This window comes from Cinclus cinclus, chromosome 2 (genome assembly GCF_963662255.1).
Source record: "Cinclus cinclus chromosome 2, bCinCin1.1, whole genome shotgun sequence".
Lineage (NCBI taxonomy): Eukaryota > Metazoa > Chordata > Aves > Passeriformes > Cinclidae > Cinclus > Cinclus cinclus.
This window is the reverse complement of record NC_085047.1, coordinates 66,240,107-66,262,966: the sequence shown is the minus strand read 5'-3', so window position 1 is coordinate 66,262,966 and position 22,860 is coordinate 66,240,107. Positions and strand designations below refer to the sequence as shown.

At 33.9% G+C, this 22,860-nt stretch overlaps 1 protein-coding gene across 2 annotated transcripts in view; it reads left to right on the top strand.

The window, feature by feature from the left end:
• KLHL1 (kelch like family member 1) overlaps positions 1-22,860 on the top strand; it is a 173,813-nt gene that overhangs the window by 60,591 nt on the left and 90,362 nt on the right. For both annotated transcript variants that reach the window (XM_062487770.1, XM_062487769.1), the window contains 2 exons: positions 2,291-2,427; positions 17,111-17,307. In XM_062487770.1, the coding sequence (XP_062343754.1) occupies positions 2,291-2,427; positions 17,111-17,307 (334 nt within the window). The remainder of the gene's footprint in view (positions 1-2,290; positions 2,428-17,110; positions 17,308-22,860) is intronic.

The window sequence follows — 22,860 nt, the reverse complement described above, 5'->3', positions numbered from 1 at the left end:
TTAGCAAGTTCCTCTCACTTCAACTTGCAGAGCACTTCCCAAGGTAGAAGTTAGTGTCTTGAAATCAGTTAACTTTTTTTGTTCGTGTTAAGTTGATGAAATATCTGATTCAGTATTTCTGTTAACTATTGATTAACATAAGACACTATAAAAAAACAATCCTGTTTTTTTATCACTCTGTTCAAAAGCTTGTCTTGCTTCTGTAGGTGAGCTTCTACATCACAGAACCTTTCTGCTCATGTAAGCCATCTTCTTTGATAGGTGGTAGAAACCAGTAAGGATAAACCTTTAAGAAAAACGGGTAATGCTGAGGATCTCTGTCTCATTTATTTTGCCTTTTTTTTTTCCAACCTTGGACTGGCTCTTATGTGTTCCTGTAGACTCAATGCTCCTTTACAGTTGAAATCCATTAGATAACTTCTTTGACTTTTGTCACCCAAATTGTGGAAAATCACATATTTTTATACATGTTTGTGAAAGAAATTTAATCCTTCCATTATTTATTTTCTGCCCTCCCTCTGTTGTTTATTTGTTCACTTGTTTTATATTTGACAATATATATACAGTAAGATTATATAATAAGTAACTGCTGAGAGTTTTGGCCTTGCTTTTGGCAAGTGACCAAGCTGAATAATACCCACAGCTGAATTTAAATGATGGCTAGTATATCTGAAGCAACAGCTAATGTAAAGTGGTCTCAAATGAAAATCTCAATCACATACCTTAATTACATCTCTGCTATCTGTGAGAATTCTTCTCATAGAAAATAATTGGTATTTAATACTGTTTTTCTTTTCTGTGATTTTTGTGATGCTTTTATTAAAGCATCTATGAACAATAAAGTCAGTTATAAATAAGTGGTCAGGGAAAGTGTTAGAAGAAGATTTGCAAAGGTAATAATATATAAATAAGATAAAGCGGAATACTTAAACAAACTTAGAAGTAAATGTTCCTCAGTGATGAAAAAATAGTAATTTAATAGTTCCTGGTGCCAGAACCAAAATCTGTTTGTAAGTTCATCTTTTTGTAGTCATCCATTGTCTTTTAGTTATTACATAAATATAAATGTGAACTGTATATGAGTTAGGATGTTCACTTCTACAATTCATGATTGCTGGAGTTGAGCACCACATGAAAAGTGATAAAACTACTATTCCTATTTAGTAATTTCCCATCATTAGAGGCAAAGATAATATATATGTCTTCAAGCTGCCCTACTTGCTGGTAAAATATAGCAGCTTAAAGCACCATAAAATTATGAAGTCAATTCAAGCTGTCATATTTTACTTAGTTATTGGGGTGAGCTAAGAGAGCAAAGGTAGTCAATTACCATGGTGGCTGGTAAGGATCAACTTGTTTATCTGTGCTACTTTTTTAAATAATAATTTACCATGATCAAATTAGCTAACAATATACAAAGGCTAATTGTTTTTCTTTTTGGTTTCCAAGTTCTCCAGTTTTGATTATTGGATCTTTTATTAATATGTTTGTATATTATGTTTTCAAATTAGTCCAGAAATGTGACTGTTTTTATGGAAGCACATGGTGTACCATTTATAGTTGTACTACATTTCTAACTCAAGATCATCTGTGCATATTCAGTCCTAACAAAATCAAAATGTCACTGTAGATGGTATTTGGAAGAGTGCCTTAACTTAAAGCCCCAGTAACTACAGTCATACCTGATAGTTGCTGTGCTATTGATTTATCTATATCAGATCCCTAAACAAGAAGCTATGCACATTTTGTAGGTATTTTCAAATTATTTTCCTTGGGCATGTTTATTAACAAAAACATTGCTTTACACAGTAATTCTATTACATATTTTTAGTGTGTACCATCCTAAGCTGCTGACAGTTTAGTGGAGGGTTTATAGTGCTTAAAGTCACATGCTATTATTAAAGTTTATAACAAGCCTTTAAGAACAAAGAAGAGTACCTCTGGAGTTTGAAATGCCTGTCATTATTAAATTGTCTTTAATACTTAGGGATTATCTTGTTAACAGTTGGGACTTCTGCATGATTGGAAGATTATCAGAAAGACTGAGTGCTAATTTCTATGTCTGTTTTATAGTCATATGCTAAAGTACTGCGTGGTTCATATCTCAGGAGGCAAAAACAAATTAGAATTAAATGTCATTCTGTGTTTTTCTGCCAATGTGCATTAATAACATATTCCTCCTAATAATCTTTAATGATTATGAAAATAATTTTAAAGAAGTTTATAAATATGTGAAATTTCTAATGCACGTGTCCAAGCAAATTACACCAGTTTCTAACTTTTTTTGCAGACTTGTCCTCAGTTCTGTTTCTGACTACTTCGCTGCCATGTTTACTAGTGATGTTTGTGAAGCCAAGCAAGAAGAGATCAAAATGGAAGGCATAGATCCCAATGCACTGTGGGACCTTGTTCAGTTTGCATATACAGGTATTGTGGTGCATGCATTATATACTTCCTATAGAGGCAGATGTTGGTATTTTTTTTTTGCTACATTCCAATTAATTGTATTTTTGTTTAAATATTTTTCTTTTAAACCTTAATAATGCAAAAGGTTTATTTATCATTTCTAGGGGTGAATTCAGATTGTTGTCTTTTATCTCCAAACTGTTCAATATTTCAGACTTGTGAAGTTCAGTAGGACAGTCAAGAAAATGGTATTTTTTTCTTGGTTTTCAAATGCTTAGAAAGAGTGCCTCATGCCCACATAATTCAAATTACATAAGATCACTGAAGGAACAATTGTATTTTTTTGAAGAATAATCCTATGTTGCTATCTTAATCAAACCTCATTTTAAATAATTGCATAAATCTTTAAAAAATTTGAAAGAAAAAATAATTTTAAATAAGAAAATATCTTAAAAGGTTTTATTATGAGCTGGATGTTTGCACTTTCATTTCCTTTCATATGCTGGTACTCTGAAGTGCAAATTTATGAATAACTCACAATTCAGAGTCAGTAACTCAGAACTCTCTTCTGAATAGTTTTTACGTTTTAATGCATTATAGATTTGGGATTTATCCTTCTTAAGCAACTTGTTATGCACATTGTAACTGAAGTGCACTAATCTGAAAAAAACTAATGTTAATGTTCCAAAATAAGGTAATTAAGAGTGGAAATGCCTATAAGATTTGTCTCAAATCAGGTATGTATAAAAGATACACTGTTTTCTATTTGTTTCCTAAAAGACATCCTTATATTGTTTAAATTAACCACATTTTATCATGATGATTCTATAGTATATTTGATTTAGTTTCAATTTTAAATGGATGCACCAAACCCTGCAGTTTTAATCTGCTCTAAATACACATATAATAATTTAATCAGAAGTTGCTGTTTGCTTTGATATATTTAATCAGGATATGTGCTGGGGTTTTTAATGACATAATAGCTTTACCATCTTAATAGAAAACAGAAACAACAAATAAATAAACATAATTTAAACTAAAAATGCACTTTTAAAGAAGAATGTTTGAAAAATAAATGTTCTGGGAATGTAAGACCGGGATATATGTGCTGCTATGTTAAAAGGGTAATGCCTACTCCCATCAGCTGTGGCTTTGCCACTCAGGAATGTGCATCATCCAGAAGGTTTCAAGGGATCCACAAAATTAAATAGTTCACATAAGAAGGATATAATCTGATTCCTTGGTGAATGAATGGCACAGGAATACTGGGGCAAAATCAAGAATACCTTGGCACAGAACAGCAAAAAAGACTTTGGGTAATGTTAAATAATTTTGTAAGAGGGAGGTTTAAGAAAGAGGAGGTAAGAGAAGAGACAACGTTGTTCTCCTGGAAAGAAAACTCTGGAAATATTCGAGTACCATATGGTTCTTTTGCCTGAATTTTCACTAAAATATGACCTGGCAAAATACAGAAGAGTTGTTATTTACAAGAGGTAGCATGTAAGTGTAGATTAAGGAAAGAATGATATTCAGAAGAAAGGGGGGGTGGGGAAAGATAAACATTTTCAAGATGAATGAAGCTGTGTAAGAACCTTATGGTTATCTCTGAAAGCTTTGGAGACTGGATGAGGCAATGAAAAAGAAGCAAACCTCTCCCTACCAAAAACATTTAAGATTTACTCTATTCATTGTATGAGATGTAAAACTTGAAAGTTTCTTTTTTGTGTGTGAGGTAAATAAGGGCCAGACTTCACAAGTGGATGAAAAGAGAGCTCCACAGCTAGTATAATTCCCATGTCTTCTAATTTGCCTCATATGAATTTATGTCTGTAATATTTGTTCATTTAAACAGTCACACAGTCCAAACTGCCTCAGAAATGGCAACATTATGTACTATTGTAGCATCACCTTGAAGAGTTAGAAACTTAAGATGATAACCAAGATCTCTAATGTCTTTCATTTGCAGGGGTAATACACTGTTGTTCTTTCTTTCTAATTCATTTTGGAGACCAAATAAGACTTTAAAATGTCTTTAATTTACACTTGCAAGTTTCAAAAATACTTACTGACAACAGAAGAGTGAGGAGAGTTGGGAAACATGAGACAATTTTACTAAATTGTGCTAAAAGACTAGATATATTGGATGCCATAGATTATCCTGGTTTTGATTACTTTGTCTAGCTTTTCTCTTCCATCAGGTTCTCTATCCTGACTTATTTTGATTTATCCTTATTTATTCTTACCTTGTGTCCTTATCTCCTGAAGTTCACCTGGGATTATTTCTTTCTCTATTCCTTTTCTCTTAGCAGAGACCTAAACTTCCTAGCTAGAATTATATTAATAAATTAAACAACACTGGCTAAGGTTTGCAGGCACTGGAACACAATTGTCTCTATTGATCCTGGCAGTTTTAGCCAAATCCAAATAGCAATCTCTCTAACAAAGGGTGGGTATACCTTGGATACACAGCTCATCATTACTGTGGCCCACCTTGCACACAAGGTAAGAGCATTCAAAAGTGCTATGGACAATTCAGTGATAACTCATGAGATTCGTGAATTCCTAGAAACTAGTCCCGAACTTATTCAGTTTTTGAAGTTAAATAGAATCTAGGCTTCTCAGTTAATCATTCTGTTTTCCGTTGACTTTGCCAGAGCAAAACCTTAATTTTTTCCCCATTTTTTTCCATCATCTCACATGATTTATCTGGATTCATAGTTTCTCATCTTCTTTCTTTCACTCTGATTCCTTATTTACCACCGGTTTAGCTCATGTCCCCTTTCCCTTTGAGTCAGTTCAATTTCCTTGTGCTGCATGGATGTGGATAAGTGGAAATTTGAGAAAATAGCCACTGTTCAGATTTCCAGAAGCACAGAAGCCAACAGAAATTCCCTTTCAGACTTCCAGTCTCTAATCTGGAGCATACATCTGTCTAGACTCAGAATATCTGGAGAATCTGGTTGCCAAATTCCAATTACTGACTGCACAATGAGTGAAAAAGTTTTCAGCAACTCATATCTATGACCAGTTTAACTCTTTATTGTTTCACCTCAGGAATAGAAAACAATTTTGACAAATGGGCAGTAATTTACTCCTATTTTCTTTTTCCTTTCACTACCTTCTTAACTCAAGGAGCTTAAAAAAACAAACAAAAAAAAAAGAAATCACCTATAGTTACTACTGTAACAGAGAAGTTTTTCCCTGGGGATAATTGAACATATCAGAAAAACAGCTGAACATAGATTTATTTGCAAATATCTAGAAGGTACGAGTATTACAGTGCAAATATGTTTAGATGGAACCATTTCCACATATTATTTGCAATTCAGTCAGTTTTATATTTTTTTATAATCTAGTGAAATTATTTCATTTTTACTGTGAATCATACATATTAAGTAGGAGTTTAAGAAGGATAAAATTTGTGTGTCTATGAAAAATATTATTACAGATGGAGACATCATAAAATGATACCAGACCCTTCACCAATATAATCTAATATGGTTGTAAAATATCAGAATTAAAGTTCAGCAAAGGTGAGATTTTTTATACCAGATACATAAGGAAAAATAGTCCTGGGGTGCATCAGGCACAGCATCACCAGCTGGGCATGGGAGGGGATTGTCCTGCTCTGCTCTGAGCTGGGGTAGCCTCACCTTGAGTCCTGTGTGTGGTTTGGGGCACCAGAATATTAAGAAAGACATTAAATTGTTAGAGAGTGCCCAAAGGAGGGTCATGAGATTTGTGATGGAGCTTAAGGAGCAGCTGAGGTCACTTGGTCAGTTCAGCCTGGAGGAGACTGAGGGAGAGGAGTGAGGGCAGACCTCACTGCAGTCTACAATTTCCTCATGAGTGGAGGAGTAGGGTCAGACAATGATCTCTTCTCTATGGTGACCAGCACAGAACCCAAGGGAGTGGCCTGAAGCTGTGTCAGGAGAGGTTTAGGCTGGATGTTAGAAAAAAGGTCTTCACTCAGAGGACATTGGGCGCTGGAGGAGGCTCCCCAGGGAAGTGGTCACAGCATCAAGACTGACACTTTTAAGAAGCATTTGGACAGTGCACTCAGGCACATGGTGTGACTCTTGAGGGTGGACTTCTGCAGGGCTTAGAGTTGAACTCAATGATCCCTGAGGGTCCCTTCCAAATCACTTTATTCTGTGATTCTGAATGGAAACAGATTTCTAAACAATTGGCAAGGTAGAACTACATGGTAACCAGCAGAGCATCAAGTCTTGTTCAGCCTTGGTTAAAGCAGCTCCTGACTGAAGGCACCTGCCAATCTAAGAGCAGTAACAGGAAGACAGAAAAGTAGACAACCAAAAGTACTGATTTAAAGATAATAGATGGTGTTGAAGTTTCTGTGAAGATTCAGTGTGAATAATTATGTAATTTTAAAGCTATGTAATCAATGTACCTATAAAACAGAATTTGATAAAAGCTGAAAAAATCGGCATGTCTTAAAATATGTACTATAAACTCTGTGTTAGGTCAGTCTTGGGGTTGTTTTGGAAGTGTTTTGGGATTTTTATATGTATTTAAGTTATTGTTTTGTAAACAAATTAGTAATGTAACGACTACATATTTTTTATCTGAAATAAGCACACATTTTCTAATTACATAGGCTACATTATAATGTAATTAAATCTTGTACAATTGAAATTGCATAGTTGATGTAAATTTATTAGAAAAACTCTCCATCAAAATTATATGCTTCTTTTTCTATACGTAAGCTCACAAGGATAAATCAAAACATCTTTACCACTGTTTTTTATGAAGGATGTATTTGACCAGTAAAAAAAATGTGACTTCATTAATCTATCCACACTTGGCTGCATTTTGTTGGTTTATTTAAGGAGGCGAAGAATGTTTTATCTGTTTTATAGCAGAACTGCAACTTAATAGGAAACAAAACTTCCTCTTTTGCATATCTGCTCCTTGTGAGCCAACACTTAGGTGCAATAGCTATGCAGAAAGTATGTTTCATTTTTCAAGCAGCAAGATGATTGATAGCAAAAAAAAAATCTATGATTGAGATCTTAGTGCCCTGGGATAGATAGATATGTAATCTTTGATCATTTATGAATTCAATATAAGCAGTTATACAGAAGAGTGTTTCTTCAACTCATTTTCTTAGGTAGTGCTTCTTTCTTGATCTTAAAACTTGAGTTTTCATTATTTTCAATTGTGCTTCAATAGTTCAGAGAAGATTGAAACTATAGATTGATATTCTGTTGTTTTTCTGCTGTTGGTGACTGTGGGAGCCCTCCTTTGAAGAGGCAAAAGAGCTGTGAAGTTACTATAGATTTCCTATATCGGGAAATCTAATTAGCATTGGGATATCTAATTAGCATGCATTCCCTATAGTGTTCAGAAGAGTAGGCTGGTGCTTTCATACTGTTAATGAAACTAAAATAGCAAAACCCATTTAAGGAATGGAAAACTAAAAATCCTCGATTTATTTATACACATCTAAAAAAAAAAAAAGAGAATAGATCATACAGGGAGGAGGTTCAAGCCCTGCTGTATAGCTTTTAATTAGATTTTGTTTGGGAGATCCTCTAATTGAAGTACTGTCACGTGTCTTTGTCAGTGTTATAGCTAATACACACAGGGCAGACAGCAGGGTTGTAGCAAGTAGGAACATGTCTTTAAGCACAAGGACCCTTAGGTTCTTGCAGCACAGGAACTACATTAATTAAATATCCTAAAGAGGTTTATGTTTTGGTTTGGGGACTTTTTTTTTTTTAATTGCTGAAAGTCAGTTGTCTATATGAACAAGCATTGAGGACAACTTTTAGCATACTTTGGCTTGTGCCAATTAATAGTGTCAGAGTCCAGGGGTTATCAAAGCCACTGGATTATGCTACAACATGCTGTTTCAATGTGACTGCCATTGTTTCGGAGAATGACAGTGTTTGGAGTAAAACTGAGGCCATTTCGTTCCCAATAGCCTCAGTGCCAGAGGGAAGTCCCAGACAAGTTTAATTCAATGGATACAACGCAAGGTATTTTATTAAAATCTTGTCCTCAGACAAATGTCTGGATTTTAGGTACTGGTGGAATTTTTACAGTGTTTCAAGCTATTCCTCTCTAGCATATATTGATCACATTGAGAAGTGGAGCTATCCTAATATTGTAAAGGTCCTTGCCTTTGTGACTTGTTGAATTTGTTCAAGAGTTATTTGTTCTGTAATATCATTTTAAAGATCCCTGTGAACATGGACCATGTCTAAGTAGCACTTTTTGGAGGAGTTTATTCCCTGCTGCTGTCCCAGTACATTTTCTCTGCCATGTATTTGATGGTTTACTTTGCACAAGCAGAGAATAGGCTCTTAAATTTCCATTCATTTCAGATAGGAGATCATTTATTCCAGGAACTCTGGGATGAGTGATAAAAGGACAGATTAAGGTTAGTGAATTGATCTAAAAGACTGTCAGTTGTTGTGTAATGGAGAGTGCAGAAAAATGTCATATACCATACTACGTGCTCATAGACCTTGAATAAACTTAACCTCTGAATATGGAGGATTCCCTGTGAAATTCTCCTCTAGAAGCAGATACATGTCATACTTTTCAGGAGTCAATAGAGTTATCCAAAGAAGCCTTCCTTATCGGGGTTGCTCCAATTTAGGAAGTAGGAAGTGGTAATGATGGTACATAATTCCGATTGTCTGTGTATGGATGTTTCACATTGACTACACTTCAAAGTTCTTATGTACCTTTACTCCAGTTACATTTCAGATTGACATTTTCATATACAGTGTTCCTCATAAGATTTTTATTTATGCACTTGGATTAAATTCTCAGCTATACTTCCCATGTGTACAAGGCAAGAATCTTTCAAAGTTCCTCAATGCAAATGTAGGACCAGATTATTGTATTCTGTCCTCTGTGAATGTCAGCCTGCTTGGAAAAAACATACCTAATATTTTTCTGATCCTAAAACTCCTAAAACAATCTGTGGGCTTTCACATAAATCAGGAAAGAACTTAAGAGACCCTTTTATCTTAAAGAAATGCAGAGACTGACTGCCTCCTTAATTTTTCTTTTATTTTCTTTTTTTTTTTTTTTTTTTTTGAGCTAGCCCTACTCTGAGGATCTTGTTTCCATCTGAAGCAGATGTTTTCCATTCCTGTCACTGAAACACAAAGTCCTTGCTCCTTCCTGGAGCTGTACACTCCAATGAATTGTTATTCCTCCTTTTACCCTGGATGCTTCATTAAGGGACAGAATTGGTAATTATGTGCTAGGAACCAGCTGTTATCTTATTATTTTTGCAAAGTATATGAGAATTGCTTAGAAAAGAGCACTGAACTGGATATCCATAAATTTTGAATATTCAGAATTATCTAGAATATTAGAGAGATATTAGAATATTAGAGAGATAGATAGTGACTGTATTTCCTTGTACTGTTATGCAATCTGCTGTTCTGGAGAAGTAAATAAAAATAAATTCAGGCAGACACAGGGAAGAAATGAATGTGGAGGGGAAGAATAGAAAACTAAGTGCACTGCAGGATGCATTTTTCAGGCTGTCCCTTGCTAGGCTCAAAGTTCTTCATCTCCAAAGAGAGATTAAAACAAGTACTGAACATTAATATAGGACATGGCTGGAAAGTGAGTGTTCCTTTGGAGTATCATCCCTCTGTGTTGCCATCTGGCACATGCCAGCCTGTTGCTTAAATGCTTTCAGTGAAATGACCAGACAGACTGCTGTAGGATGGTCTGCCTATTTAATGTGTTTCTTTCTGGATCTCCTATATTGGAGGCATGTACCCATATCCACTCTCTTGAGCTCAGCTGCCTAGCTGTGTATCTCCAGTTCCAAACACAAACAAAAGAATCATGAAAATTGAAATGGCAGTTTGTGAAAGAAGTCCTCACCTTTCAGGCATTTACTCCTGTTCCTGCATTGTAAAACACCTTGACTGCCTTGCTGCTCTGTGCCCGTCTGACAGCAGCTGTGATGAAATGTACCCTCAGAACAGGATGTGACTGGAGTTCTCTCTTCTTCTAGCAGTGCAGTCCAGCCCAAAGCAAAGTAGATCTCATTATTCTGTTAGGTGGACTCATAAGCAAAAAATCTTTACTTGGCAATTGATTCCTCTATTTCTGTAAGTTTCTTTTTTTTTTTTTTATTTAAGTGTGGATTTGAAATGTCCTGTGCTACTGTAGCACAAGTTGCCAAATCATTGCCTGAGAAGTTAAGAAGCTTATTCTGGGAGAGGTGAGTGATCCTGCTTCTGAGCTAGCTTCAGATGTGGAGAATAAAATACTACTCCTTCAAAACTGAAAGCTGAGCTCCTTTGTCCTTGAGACATTTTTTTTCTTTTTTTTTTAGTTGTTTTTTTTCCCCACCAGAGGCCAAAGCTTGACTGGGTTCAATGTAGTAGGAAGGTTGTACTTCTCTGAGACGTACTCAATATTTGGTACAAGTCCTGTGGAATGAAACTTCCCCCCCACCTCCTTCTCAAGCTGAAGTTTATTTTTGTTTACTAACATAAATTCCTGCAGTGGCTTTTGATGTGTGCAGCATGATGAGCAGAGCATACAGTCTGGAAGCAAACATAAGTATTGAAGTCCATTAACTAAAAACAGTTAAGGAAACTAAGGCCTTATAGATAAAATGTGCTTTTTTGGAATAATTCTTGTAATCTCCTGTCCTATTTTGTGAATGAAAGCAAGATTTCTGCTGTTTGAAATTTGACTAGTAAGTGCTGTTTATATTTATATATTTTTTGAGGTAACTTTTATCTTGGTTTTTCTTTTTCTTTTTTTTTTCTATTTTAACCTGTGAGGTTTTATCCCTCTATTTGTATACCTAATTAAGCTTAAAATTTCCAAATGCAGTGTCTATATATTAGCTGAATTATTGGTGACAAAATTACTATCATAATGGTTATCTGTGCAAGTACGAACCAGTAATATTTAGCATATAATTCCAAGAATGGTGTTCATAAATTTACAATTTTTATAACTAATGAAAAAACATATCTTCTATCTCAGATTGCTAACATCTTTATTCACAGCTGATAAAAAGGTTTTATGGAGATGAGGCTCACAGCTGAAATGATTTGCTGCTTTATTTCTGTTATTTATAAGTATATCTTACAGGTAACTAAGTTCAGGTATATAAATTGATTTAAGGCACGTGAATGGCATAATGAGAAAATAACATTTGAATGTCTCTCTCTAAAAAGCTGATTTATATTAAATAGTGGACAATTTTCTTTAAAATCTGACATTTCAGTTATAAAACAGAGGTTTTTTTAGGTTTGTAGTTTTGTTTTTTTGTTGTTTTTTTTTAAGAACAGAAAATGAAAAGGTAACATGGGGATTATTTGGGTTCATATGGTTTTCTGATCTTTAGCCAGACATTTGCAAGAAGTTTCCTGCTCAGGGGGATTTTAATTTGTTAATAGCATTTCCTTATCACTTTGCAATGTTGTAATTTTCCATGCTATTTAAATAAAGGGGACTGGCAATACTGACGAAGGATGATGTGATTAGGCCAGTGTAGTCCAGTTACTCAAAGGGATAATATTAGCGTGTAAATAATTGTACAGTATTTTAAAAGAGTGAATACAGTTAATTTATAAGAATTCTCATATTAATGTGATGGCAGTTTTTTCGTTTTTTAGAAGCTATGTATTTATGTCTCTGGAATCATTTATGAAATTATTTTATACATAATAATACTTAAATGAAGGGACAAGAGAGCTGGAGTGGAAATGTATACAAGAACACACAAAGACAAAACAAAAGCTTCAAACTTAAGTACATTAGATGTCTATTGGGTAATAGGAAGAAATTCTTTACTGTGAGGGTGGTCTGGTACTGCAGCATGTTGCCCAGAGAAGCTGGAGATGCCTCAGCCTGGAAGTGTTCAAGGCCAGTCTGGATGGAGGAAACCTGGTCTAGTGGTAGGTGTCTTTGCCCATAGCAGGAGAGTTGGAAGTCGATGATCTTTATGGTCCCTTCCAACCCATACCATTCTATGATTCTAAATAAACACAATTAGCCATAGAATGCCTTCTACCTCAAGTGCAACTTTTGAATTTGGTGTGCAGCAAGTAATTAATAGAAAATAAAACACAGTTTGATCAGAAAAAAAAGAAAAACCTCTGCTGAGTGAATATATTGTGTTCTGTTTTCTTTTCTGAAAACATCTTCACCTTTATAATAAGTATGGAAGACAGTATAACATAGAATTAATCTTTTAAGGCATAGGTCAAACTGGAGACTCAAAGATGTTTTGCTGCACAGAAGATACTTTTTATAATATTCTTTATTGGGTGGTTTTATGGCTAGACATAAGAGGTGATTTTATACACTATGTCACTACCAGGAATTGACTGTAACCAAAAGAACTGTTCATCAGAATGAACCCAAAGAGTGTTTCATCACCTGAAACCTGATGGCTCTAATGATTCCTGTGCTGCGTTTGGGAGCAGATGAACTGAATTCATATCAACAAATATGAATATCAGTAGTGTCTCAGTAAGTCAAACGAAGGTAGCTGAAATCAAGAAATCAAGCAAAGTGATTAATCTCATTCTGCAGTACATGACTGAAACAGAGCAGGTTTAACTTATAGGAAGTTAAAACTGCTCTAAGACCTCCTGTTTCTTTCCGTGGACTGGAAAAGGAGATTTTGGGTGATTAGGTCAGGTGGCTACCTCGAACTACTTAAGATTTGGAATGATTAAGATAAGCAATGGCAAAAAGATTTATTGTAATAAACCTGTGAGGCACAGCACCTTTTGATAATCTTTTTCAGTTCTTCAGTGGAATTAGATGCTGTTTCAGGAAAGCAATTTCTTATTGTAGTCAATTAATCTACTATGCATAAAATAAATAAATATCTTGGTAGCATTTACTGCCTTTTTAAGAAAATAATTAGACCTCATAAAACTGATTAGCCTATAGAGATAGCTCCATTCAGCAGCATTTCAAAACTGCAACACAACTGCGCAAGACACATGAAATAGAAAGATTAAAAGAATAAATACCTGATTTCAAGGAATTAGGTTTAGCCTGTTTCTAATTCCTTGTCACTTCCCATGAATTCCCTCCTAAATACTTACAGTGCTCTTAGGAATGTTGAGGAGTCTTGCAATGAATGGGTAAGTGTGTAATTACAAAAGAGAAAAAAAACAAAACTACTGTGCACATGCTGTCAGATGATATTATGATGTGTTACAAATTTAGGTTAAAATTCACTTCTTACACAAAGAGCAGTTGATCTGTACCTACTGAGTTGTCTCACCACAGGTCCAATCTGTTGGTCAATAACTGCTGGAGGTTATTCCTGTGATACACTCTGACCTTATGTACATCATACGAAGGCGGGCAAAGGTGTAGTGATTCTCTGTAAGCAAAACTACTATTAAAGTATAGTCAGTAGTGTAGAAAAAAGAATAAAAGAAAAAAAAAATCAAAATTAAAAAATCCCAAACAAAAAACCCCAAGCAAAACCAATAAATCAAAAAACTCCCAAAATAAACAAACAACAACAAGAACAAATTATATATATATAAAATAAAACTAAACTAAAAAAAAAAACCCACAAAACCGCAAACCAACCCCAAGTCAAAGCTGTTCCTTAACTTGGGAAAAGGTTTAACAAGAGAACAAGAGTATCAGAGTATTCTTATATTATCTCTGCTTCACATTTGGTAATGAGGTAATAAAATTTATGTAGTCATTTTGAGAGTGCATGTTAAAGACAGGCATTTTAATTTCTGAATAAGCAATGCACATAAAATTTTTCACGAATACAGCTATAATTTAGAATACAATTAGAATACATTAAAGCTCTTTTGATTGTTTTTCCTCAATTTTTCATCCTAATTAATGTAATACAAAAGGAGATTTTAAGCTCTGGTTAATTTGTTTTTCTCAACTAAGACACTTATGCAAGCTTCTTATTGCATAAAAATGTGAGGGGGAGGTGAACTGAAGAAGCAATAATATTAATGCCCATTGAATATCCCATTAAATATTTTTAAATAGATGCTTAGATCTTCTAATTGCCAATATGAAGCTGTCTGAAGATTTCATATTTTATATAGAGAGCCCCTTAACAGCTTTCTTTTACAAGCTCTGACCATACTAAACACTTGATATCCCAGAGGAAATTGCATAAAAATGTCATAGAACTCTTCTGAAAAAGAGAATACAGCCCATGTGAAGCAATTTTTGAAGGTGTCTTGATGTTTAGTAAAGAAGATAAGTAAGGTTTGGGAAGCATTTAGGTGGATTAAAAACCTATCTATCATTGAAGTTAAAAGAATGAAATACAACTTTTTAACTCATACTGAGTGTACTTTCTAGCTTTTATCATAGGTGTACTAAGTAGTACATTTTTATTTTTGAATTTAGTTAAAATTAAGTCAAGCTATATTATATTCATATCCCCAGATATCCCAGAAACCATTGTATGTTTAGTTCTTCTATTAAAATATAAAGCCGAAATGTGTTCACACCCTCCTATAAAATGTGAAATACTTTCTTCAAAATGTCCATGTTATTTACATAAAGAAATAGATGATTCATAAAATAGATAATAATTTTTATTGATTTAAACTGAGTTTAATCCTACTATTTCCCAGCTAATACTGTACCAGGACTAGTGTACTTTAATGTGACCAGAAAATATCTCAGTTTGAAAACAAATAAATTGATGTGGTTTCAACTGTTTCCTTTGGTTTCTTTTCCGAACGGTAGCTACCTTTAGTGATAAAAAGGCCAAACTATGAGATGTTACCTTTCCTCATAAAGTTAGGATAATGAAAGTGATTCTTTCTACACTTACATCAGTTTTGTAGGACCAGAGACATTTTTGAGCTGGTTGTTGAAAAGTCAATAGCATGTATAAAAAGAAGATTTAGATTTTTTTTTTTTTTTTTTTTGGGGTGGGGGGGAGGGAGTTGTTTTGTTTTGGTTTTTATTTTTGTTTTTGGGGGGTTTTTTGTTCTGTTTCTCAGTTCATCTAATTTTCAAAGATGTTTTGCACATTTTAATTTTTTTACTTCTGGCACCAGGATGCTGAGTTTTAACCTGAAAGCACCTGTCTTTTGAATGCTTCCACTTTACACGGTGGAACTGTCTCCCAGAGAATAGATTGTGTGTTGAGCCAGCCATTACCTGTGGGCAGGCAGCAAATGTGGGAGAGTTATTGATGAATATATGGGTCAGCCAAGAATCTGCTGCTGAGCTTGCCTTCTGACCACATTGCATAAAAATGTGGTGTACAGAAATTGTGAGAAAAGATTAGATAACGTAAAGAGAAACTCATTAATAAAAGAATAAAAATAAGAAGAGGAAACCCACTGAAATTAGGCTGTGTGCTTGATGTGATGCACTGACCTTTGCAAAAGGATGCATTACAACTAAATCTAGTAAAATATAATGTCATAGTTTCCATCTCATACTAAAAGCTCCAGGTGTAGTGAAGGAGAAAAGATCAGATGTGCAGTGTTAATGTTATTGCATTTTGAGTTTGGTATTGCAATAGAAACTGTCTTTTCAATGCCATGCTGTTGTGAAATTAAGGATTTTAGAACTCCTTAGTGCTGTGCAATAGAATTATTAAGATTCTTAGATTTTTTTTTTTTTTAATGTGACAACAAATACAAAATTTGTGTGGGGGAAAGAGTGAGTTTATCTAGGTGTTGAACTATAATACTCTTAAGAGAAGGATCAACATACTCTTAATCCTCTTATAGTTGGAAATTATTTTTCCAAGCACAGCACAATAATATCAAAAGCATATTTTGACAATTTTTATTAAATATGCATATTTGGTTTCCTGTTCTTTTTTTTTTCCAGTTCTCCAAAACATCCTTGTAATCTTTAGTTTGTAGTTTTTTAAGCTATTACTGTAAGAGGTTTACTTATAATATTCTAATGTAAAAATAAAATTTAATATTATGGCTGGATGGAACATTATAACAAGAATTGCATATTCCAGCCTAAAATAAATAAATTTTAAAGTTTATTTTATTTTATTATACCTTTCATTTACTAAAAAGTGTGTCAGTCTAAAAGGTTAAGATAATTATTTGTGAAATTACAGAATTAAGTTCAAGTATTATTAATGGTTCTTTTTCCTAATATAAATTATTTTGAGGAACTGTGTGTAATGAGAAGACTGCCATATGTTACTCAGATAACATTAATACCAATGTCACATTACAAATAAGCAACACAATTTTTTGAAGACTGTTAAGCCTTGTTTTTAAGATGTATTTTTGGGTTTATTCATACTATACTAGGCAGTTATTTCATTCTTTTCAGTGAAGTAAATGGCTGTGAGGTTTGCTCTGTGCCACTGAAGATAACACAAGTTTTATCACAAATTTCAATGAAAAAAAGAAAAGAAACCCAACAAAAAAAGCCGTCCTCAGCCTGGTCGATATCAGGATACTCCAAGTCTCCTCTTCCATTTCAGACAGTACAGTCTCTCTTTTTATGCCTGTTATATAGCTGAATTAATAGCAGTTTAAAAAGAAATATTTCTAATACTGCAATTTCCAGGTCACTGGGGTGTTCAGTCAGGGAGACTAATCCTTCTTTTCTTTACTTTTTCTGTATAGTTATTTATATTGACCTAGGAGTATTTATAAAAACATCTTTCTATACTGTATGTTTTGTAAATACTAAGTAAATAAGTTTGCATTTGTTATCAATACATTTTTTTTAGGCTGCCTGGAATTAAAAGAAGACACCATTGAAAACCTCCTAGCAGCTGCCTGCCTCCTCCAGCTCCCTCAAGTAGTAGAGGTTTGCTGCCATTTTCTAATGAAGCTTTTGCACCCATCCAACTGTTTGGGAATACGAGCATTTGCTGATGCACAAGGGTGCACAGAGCTTATGAAGGTGGCGCACAGCTACACTATGGTAAGGCAGTTTTGGAATATCTAAATTATAATCTTGTGAATCCTTTATATCCTCTGCAAGCAAAAATACGTTGTTAGATTTTGGCTTGAAATGACTCTGTATTCTATATTCTGTTTCTATGGAATTTTATTTCCTAAGTGGTCCTTTTGAAACCATCGAAGTGGTGATTCCTGTGAACTTCAGTGAAGTTTTGACACTTGGCCTTCTATGATGGATGCACTGATTGCTGGGTCTTAACTGTATACAACTTATTTAGATGCATGGTCACATACAGATGATAATGGTAAAGTGCATGTAAATCATTATAATACTTTTTAGTCACTTCAGCTTTAAGGAAGCTTTGCAATCGTCATTGTTTGCATGGGTACACTATGAAGGGAAGTTGTGTTGGGTAGTGTTTTTGGGTTTTTTTGTCAAGAATTTTAGTCATCCTTATAGTCATCTGTGAAGCAGATTAAGGCAGGAAGTTCTAGAGATAAGGAATTTCATCTGGTGATACTTAATACTTTTCTAGTTTCATCTGACAGAACAGGTATGGAATTAGTGTCAAAATTTAACCAGAATCAATGAAACAGAAATATGCTACTTATTCAGAAATTAAATCATATTGGTAGCCATTTGATTTTTCATGGTTTGACAAAATTAAAAACATCTGGTTCATGACATTAAATTACATAAAGAGTAGATTATATATCACTTATGAGAAATAATGGTCCCTTCAGGTCTCTACTGAAATTATTATTGAAGTAATAGAGCACATTTCAGTGAATCTCATTCTCTTGTTTAGCATTTATGTCCTTACTTATTCACAGATTTAACTGTGTTTTTTATCACTACAGTTCAGGTAGGTATACTCATGTTGCACTTCTGGAGCAGGTTCTTAGATTTTTCTGTATTACAGGTCCAAGACAGTCAGTTAAACTGTCTTCTGTCAGTAGAAAGAAGTAAGATGTCAGAGCAGCATTCGTGTGATATTCTTTCAAATGAAATTGTATTAGGACAGAACAGATGTGTTTTGAAAAAATCTAACCTTTTTATCAACATATTTCTTAGATTTATATGATTTCTATATTTTCAGTTTGTTTTGTTGTATGAACATGAAAAAAGTAGAGAAAAATAGATTTCAAAAATTCTTAAAACTGATTATGATTCTTTAAGAGAACTTACTGAAATATTTTTGAGTAAATGAAATTAGTCATGATAATACATTTGGAGACTTGCAACTAATACATATCTAATGTATCACAAAATTCACAAAGATCTGTGCCATGACTCAGATATTAAGTATATAATTTATTATTCTTTTAATGCTGAGATCTAAAATCTCAATTATGTGTAATGGGAAAATCACCAACAAATAATGGCTGATCATAATGGAAGTCAGTTGTAATTAATAAGCAAGCTTTGATTAATTTTCAAGGGCATTTGCACAAGTTTTTCCCTGCAAGATAAACAGATAATCACCATGTATTTTTTTCTGACCCAGTGAAAACATAGCCCTATAAGTTTTATAGTGTGTGATATTTTCATAGGCATTGTGCTACTTCGTTCAGGTGTGAGTCAGCTCACATCTATTTGACTTACTGTTTTGTCTTGAGCTGTGTGGAAGACCAGTTGTGAGCAGGGAAAGAGCACCTTATTGCCTATCTTCAGTAGAGCACTTTCAACCAAAGAGAATCTACATAAGAGAAAAGTGATTTGTTCTTCTATATGGATACATAGCCAAGAAGAACTTACACAGTTCAAGGAACATAACCCTGAAGAGTGTGATAGAGGAACAGAGACCTGGGAATAAGAAGAAAGGGGAGGAAAGTGATGAGCACAGGCAAAGAGCAGATACATAATCTCCGAGGTGACAGAAGGCATTATTTTTTCCTTCAGACTCCAGGACAGTAGTAAGGACTGTGATGAGGGCAAACATAAAGCAGGGCAAGAGGGAGTTTGCTGATGAACTCCTCCAATCTTATGCAGATGATTCAAGGGGAAGTGCTGGATAAAAAAAGGGTGGAAAATTCACTGTTTCTTTAAAAAAAAAATCCAGAGTGTTATTGCAAAAGCTTGCTGTGAATAGGAGCTAACAGTTCTCCCTTAACTCTGTAATCTTGTGCAGTTGTTTGCTTGAGATTTGATAAACCTCAAAGAAACAATAGTTCTATACTGGTGTAGGAATTGGGAGCAATGCCAAGTTTTTCAAATAATCTTGCAAAGGAGATTTATAGGTTGTCTTATATGATAGATTGTGCAATAATTTTAGATACGGCTCAAGTTAAATCTCATCTTTGAATAATTTTGCTTCTTAGCTAATTACGACTGAAATTAAATATTCATTGATTCGTTTGGAAAAAAGTAATAAAACAATAGCTCTCTGCCTTCATTATACCTGGTAAATGTTATACAGCTTTTCTCCACCAATTACTTCTAAGTAGAAAGTAATTCACAATTGTCTTCACAGCAGCATTTTAATGAAAATCAATATATTTTAATGAAATATTTTGCTTCATTCATATTTTTTTAATCTTCATTTTTCAAAGAAATGTTCTTTCCTACTCTCAGACTTCAAAACTATATTTTAGAACTATGTAAGTTCTAAGTTACACTGATGTTATATAACTTGCTTTGTGCTTTCCCATAACATGTTATGATGGCAAGACATTTGAGGTTTTAAATTTCTTTATGCTGAAGAAGAAAAAGATCCTAAACAGCAGACCAATTAATTTAAGAATCCTTTGACAGGAGATATATAATTTCAAACTTTTTTTTTTTGTCACACTGAATAACTTCTATTTCCCTAACTATGAAATATGTGGAAACAAGGAATACAAATTTTTATTTGCATAATGCTCACATACATAGGTATGTCCTATGTAATGTAAATAAAATTCGTTAAGCATAGAGTTATATATACCTTTCCATGAGCAAAGGTATAATATCCATAGTGTTTACTGGGATATTTAGTCTTCAGTTTCAAATATCAAATTATTATTTTGAAATGCAAAATCTAAGGGAGGAAGAGTAAATGGATTCATAGAAAAGGGGAGAAAGTGAGGAAATGAAGATAAGAAAAGCAGTGAAGGAAAACCAGATAACATTTGAAAAATCTTAGAAAATACATTTGCCATAAGCAGAATAGGAGATGGTTGGAAGAAAAGAGGAAGGTAGATTTCATAAAAAATTGGTGAGCAATGAACATTGGAGATTTCTATGTTTGCATTCCCTGTACTTTTTAGAAATGGAACTTGGATGGCAACATTTTTAATGAAAGTTTTGCAAGGAAGATGTTAATAAGATAAAAAAATGTAAGTTGTCATTGATTTCTTTTTTAGACACATCAGATTTAATGTAGTTTGTTTTATTTCTGACGTATGACTATGCCCTGCCAGTGTTTTCTGGTGTGATTTTTATTTTTTAAATTACTTTTAATGAATCTGATAATTTAAATGGCAGCACAAATATCCATGTCTCTTGATTTAAAACTTCTGTACTTCTTAATTGCAATCTGGGTTGTTACTAGCATGTCAGTTTCTGAAAGCTTTCAATCTGCAGAACCATATGTCTGATAAGTTTAATTTCCGAGTTTATTGCCAGAGTTAAGTTAGATGATAGTAGAGTGAAATGCATGTGATACCTTTTTAAAAAAAATATAAAAGCAGCAAAATGGAACATATTAATAAGCTGAAGCAAATTATTTCTTCTAGCAAGCATTTTTAGTGACAGTTCCTTATTCTTCTAGTTATAAGGGGCTTCATATGTAGGGAAGCTAACCTCTAAAGTCCACAATTTATCAGCTTGTCATACTTGTCAGAAATTTAAGTCATACTGTAGGGACTTACCGGTCTCTTCAGAAAAGAAAGTGTAATTTGAAATGGTGGTGGCCACCTCGTTGGGATGCAATTATTTTTAGAGTAGAAAATGTTTTCAAATATACTGTAATTTGAACCACTATGTGTTTATTGGTGAAGATTTGTAATAGACCATACTAGATTAATGAAGCCTGTGGCTTTAATATACCATTATCCCTTCTTACAACATCTACTTTGCTACATTGGTAAATACTGAAGAAGAAAAGTAAGTAATATTTTTCCTTAAAAAAGATAATTGCAGTTTGGTTTTAAAGCCTGGCAAATTATTAAAACAAATACTCATACTTGGTGTGGTTTTGAATATGAATATAATTTGCTTTCTCTCTCCCAGTAAAGGCCATGGTTCTGCTTGTGTTACAATGTATAGATAATATTGAGAAATTGAGAGCATTACCTTCCAAGATATAGTAGCAGATTCTTCATCTCATTATCCTGCCATTTGACTTAAACCTGATTGCTTCAAACAGAAAATTGAAATACCTCATAGATACAGCCATATAATCTGTCAGTGCTTCACCTCTAAGGAAATTTCACTTAAACCTCAGTGATCATTTTGCATCTTGAAATTGCAGTTTGAGAGTTGAAATGATAGAGCTTGTTCCCTATTTTTATTTCACCGTATTTCAAAATGAATTGCTAAACGTAAACTTGTAAAATCTTCAAATTACTTTGATGCACTGAGCAGAAGAATGGCCATAAGTAAAAATTCCTTGACCAGGAGAACATAAATGAATAAAGTGATTGATGTGTCTGTAACCCAGTCATAATGTTAGCAATATAAAGTACCCTAACATATGTTACAGTTCCAAGCCTTGGAGATGCAGAATGTTTGCAAGTGCCTTGGAATGAAGTGGTAAGAGGTGTTTAGCTTCTCAGAGGTGAAGTTCTGTGCTTTGCATTGCAAGGGTCATTAGTCCCAGCACAACAAAACATTATTCAAACTTAATTATGAGCATGTGAGTAATCTCAGTGGCATGCACTGACTCTATATGGACTCTTTCATTTACTGAGACGTCTGATTGTGCTGCAGATTGAGAAACCATTTCATTTAGTTGAAGTGTATGCCTTATTCAGATTTATTAATTATCTTTTATGGTGAAGAGCTTCAGTGATCATTTTATTAGTTTATGTTTATTATCTAGGATACAAAATTTCACAGCTAAAACCTGTTGGGTTGGAGTGGGTGAGGAGTGATATGTAAAACCTTTCCTTTCCATTTTCAACAATTTAGGCTGAAGCATATTGAAATATTGTAACATTACTCCATATTCAAATTAGGAAAAATATTACTGATTTATTGATAGATGTTCATAACTGTTAATAATGAGTTGTAGTTGTACATTCAGATATCAGGAGTTTATTTCAGTGTTAGTATAGATTTAACTAAAGTCAGATCACAAGTGAGGCAAGAAAACTGTCTAGTATTGTAATTTTAACAGCTCTTGTCATGGTAAGGAGTAGTATTCCTCAATGTTGTGTTCTCACCAAATCACTCCAAACCATGCACTGCTCACTCACTTCCCCTTTTCTCTCCTCCTCCCCCTGCAGCAGGACTGGAGAGGAGAACTGGAGACACAAAAGGTGAAGATCATAGGTTGAGATAAGAACAATTTAAAGGAAACAGAAATGAGATAAGAAAGGGAACAGTAGCAGCAACAGTACTATACAAATGACAAAGTGCACAAGAAGGAGG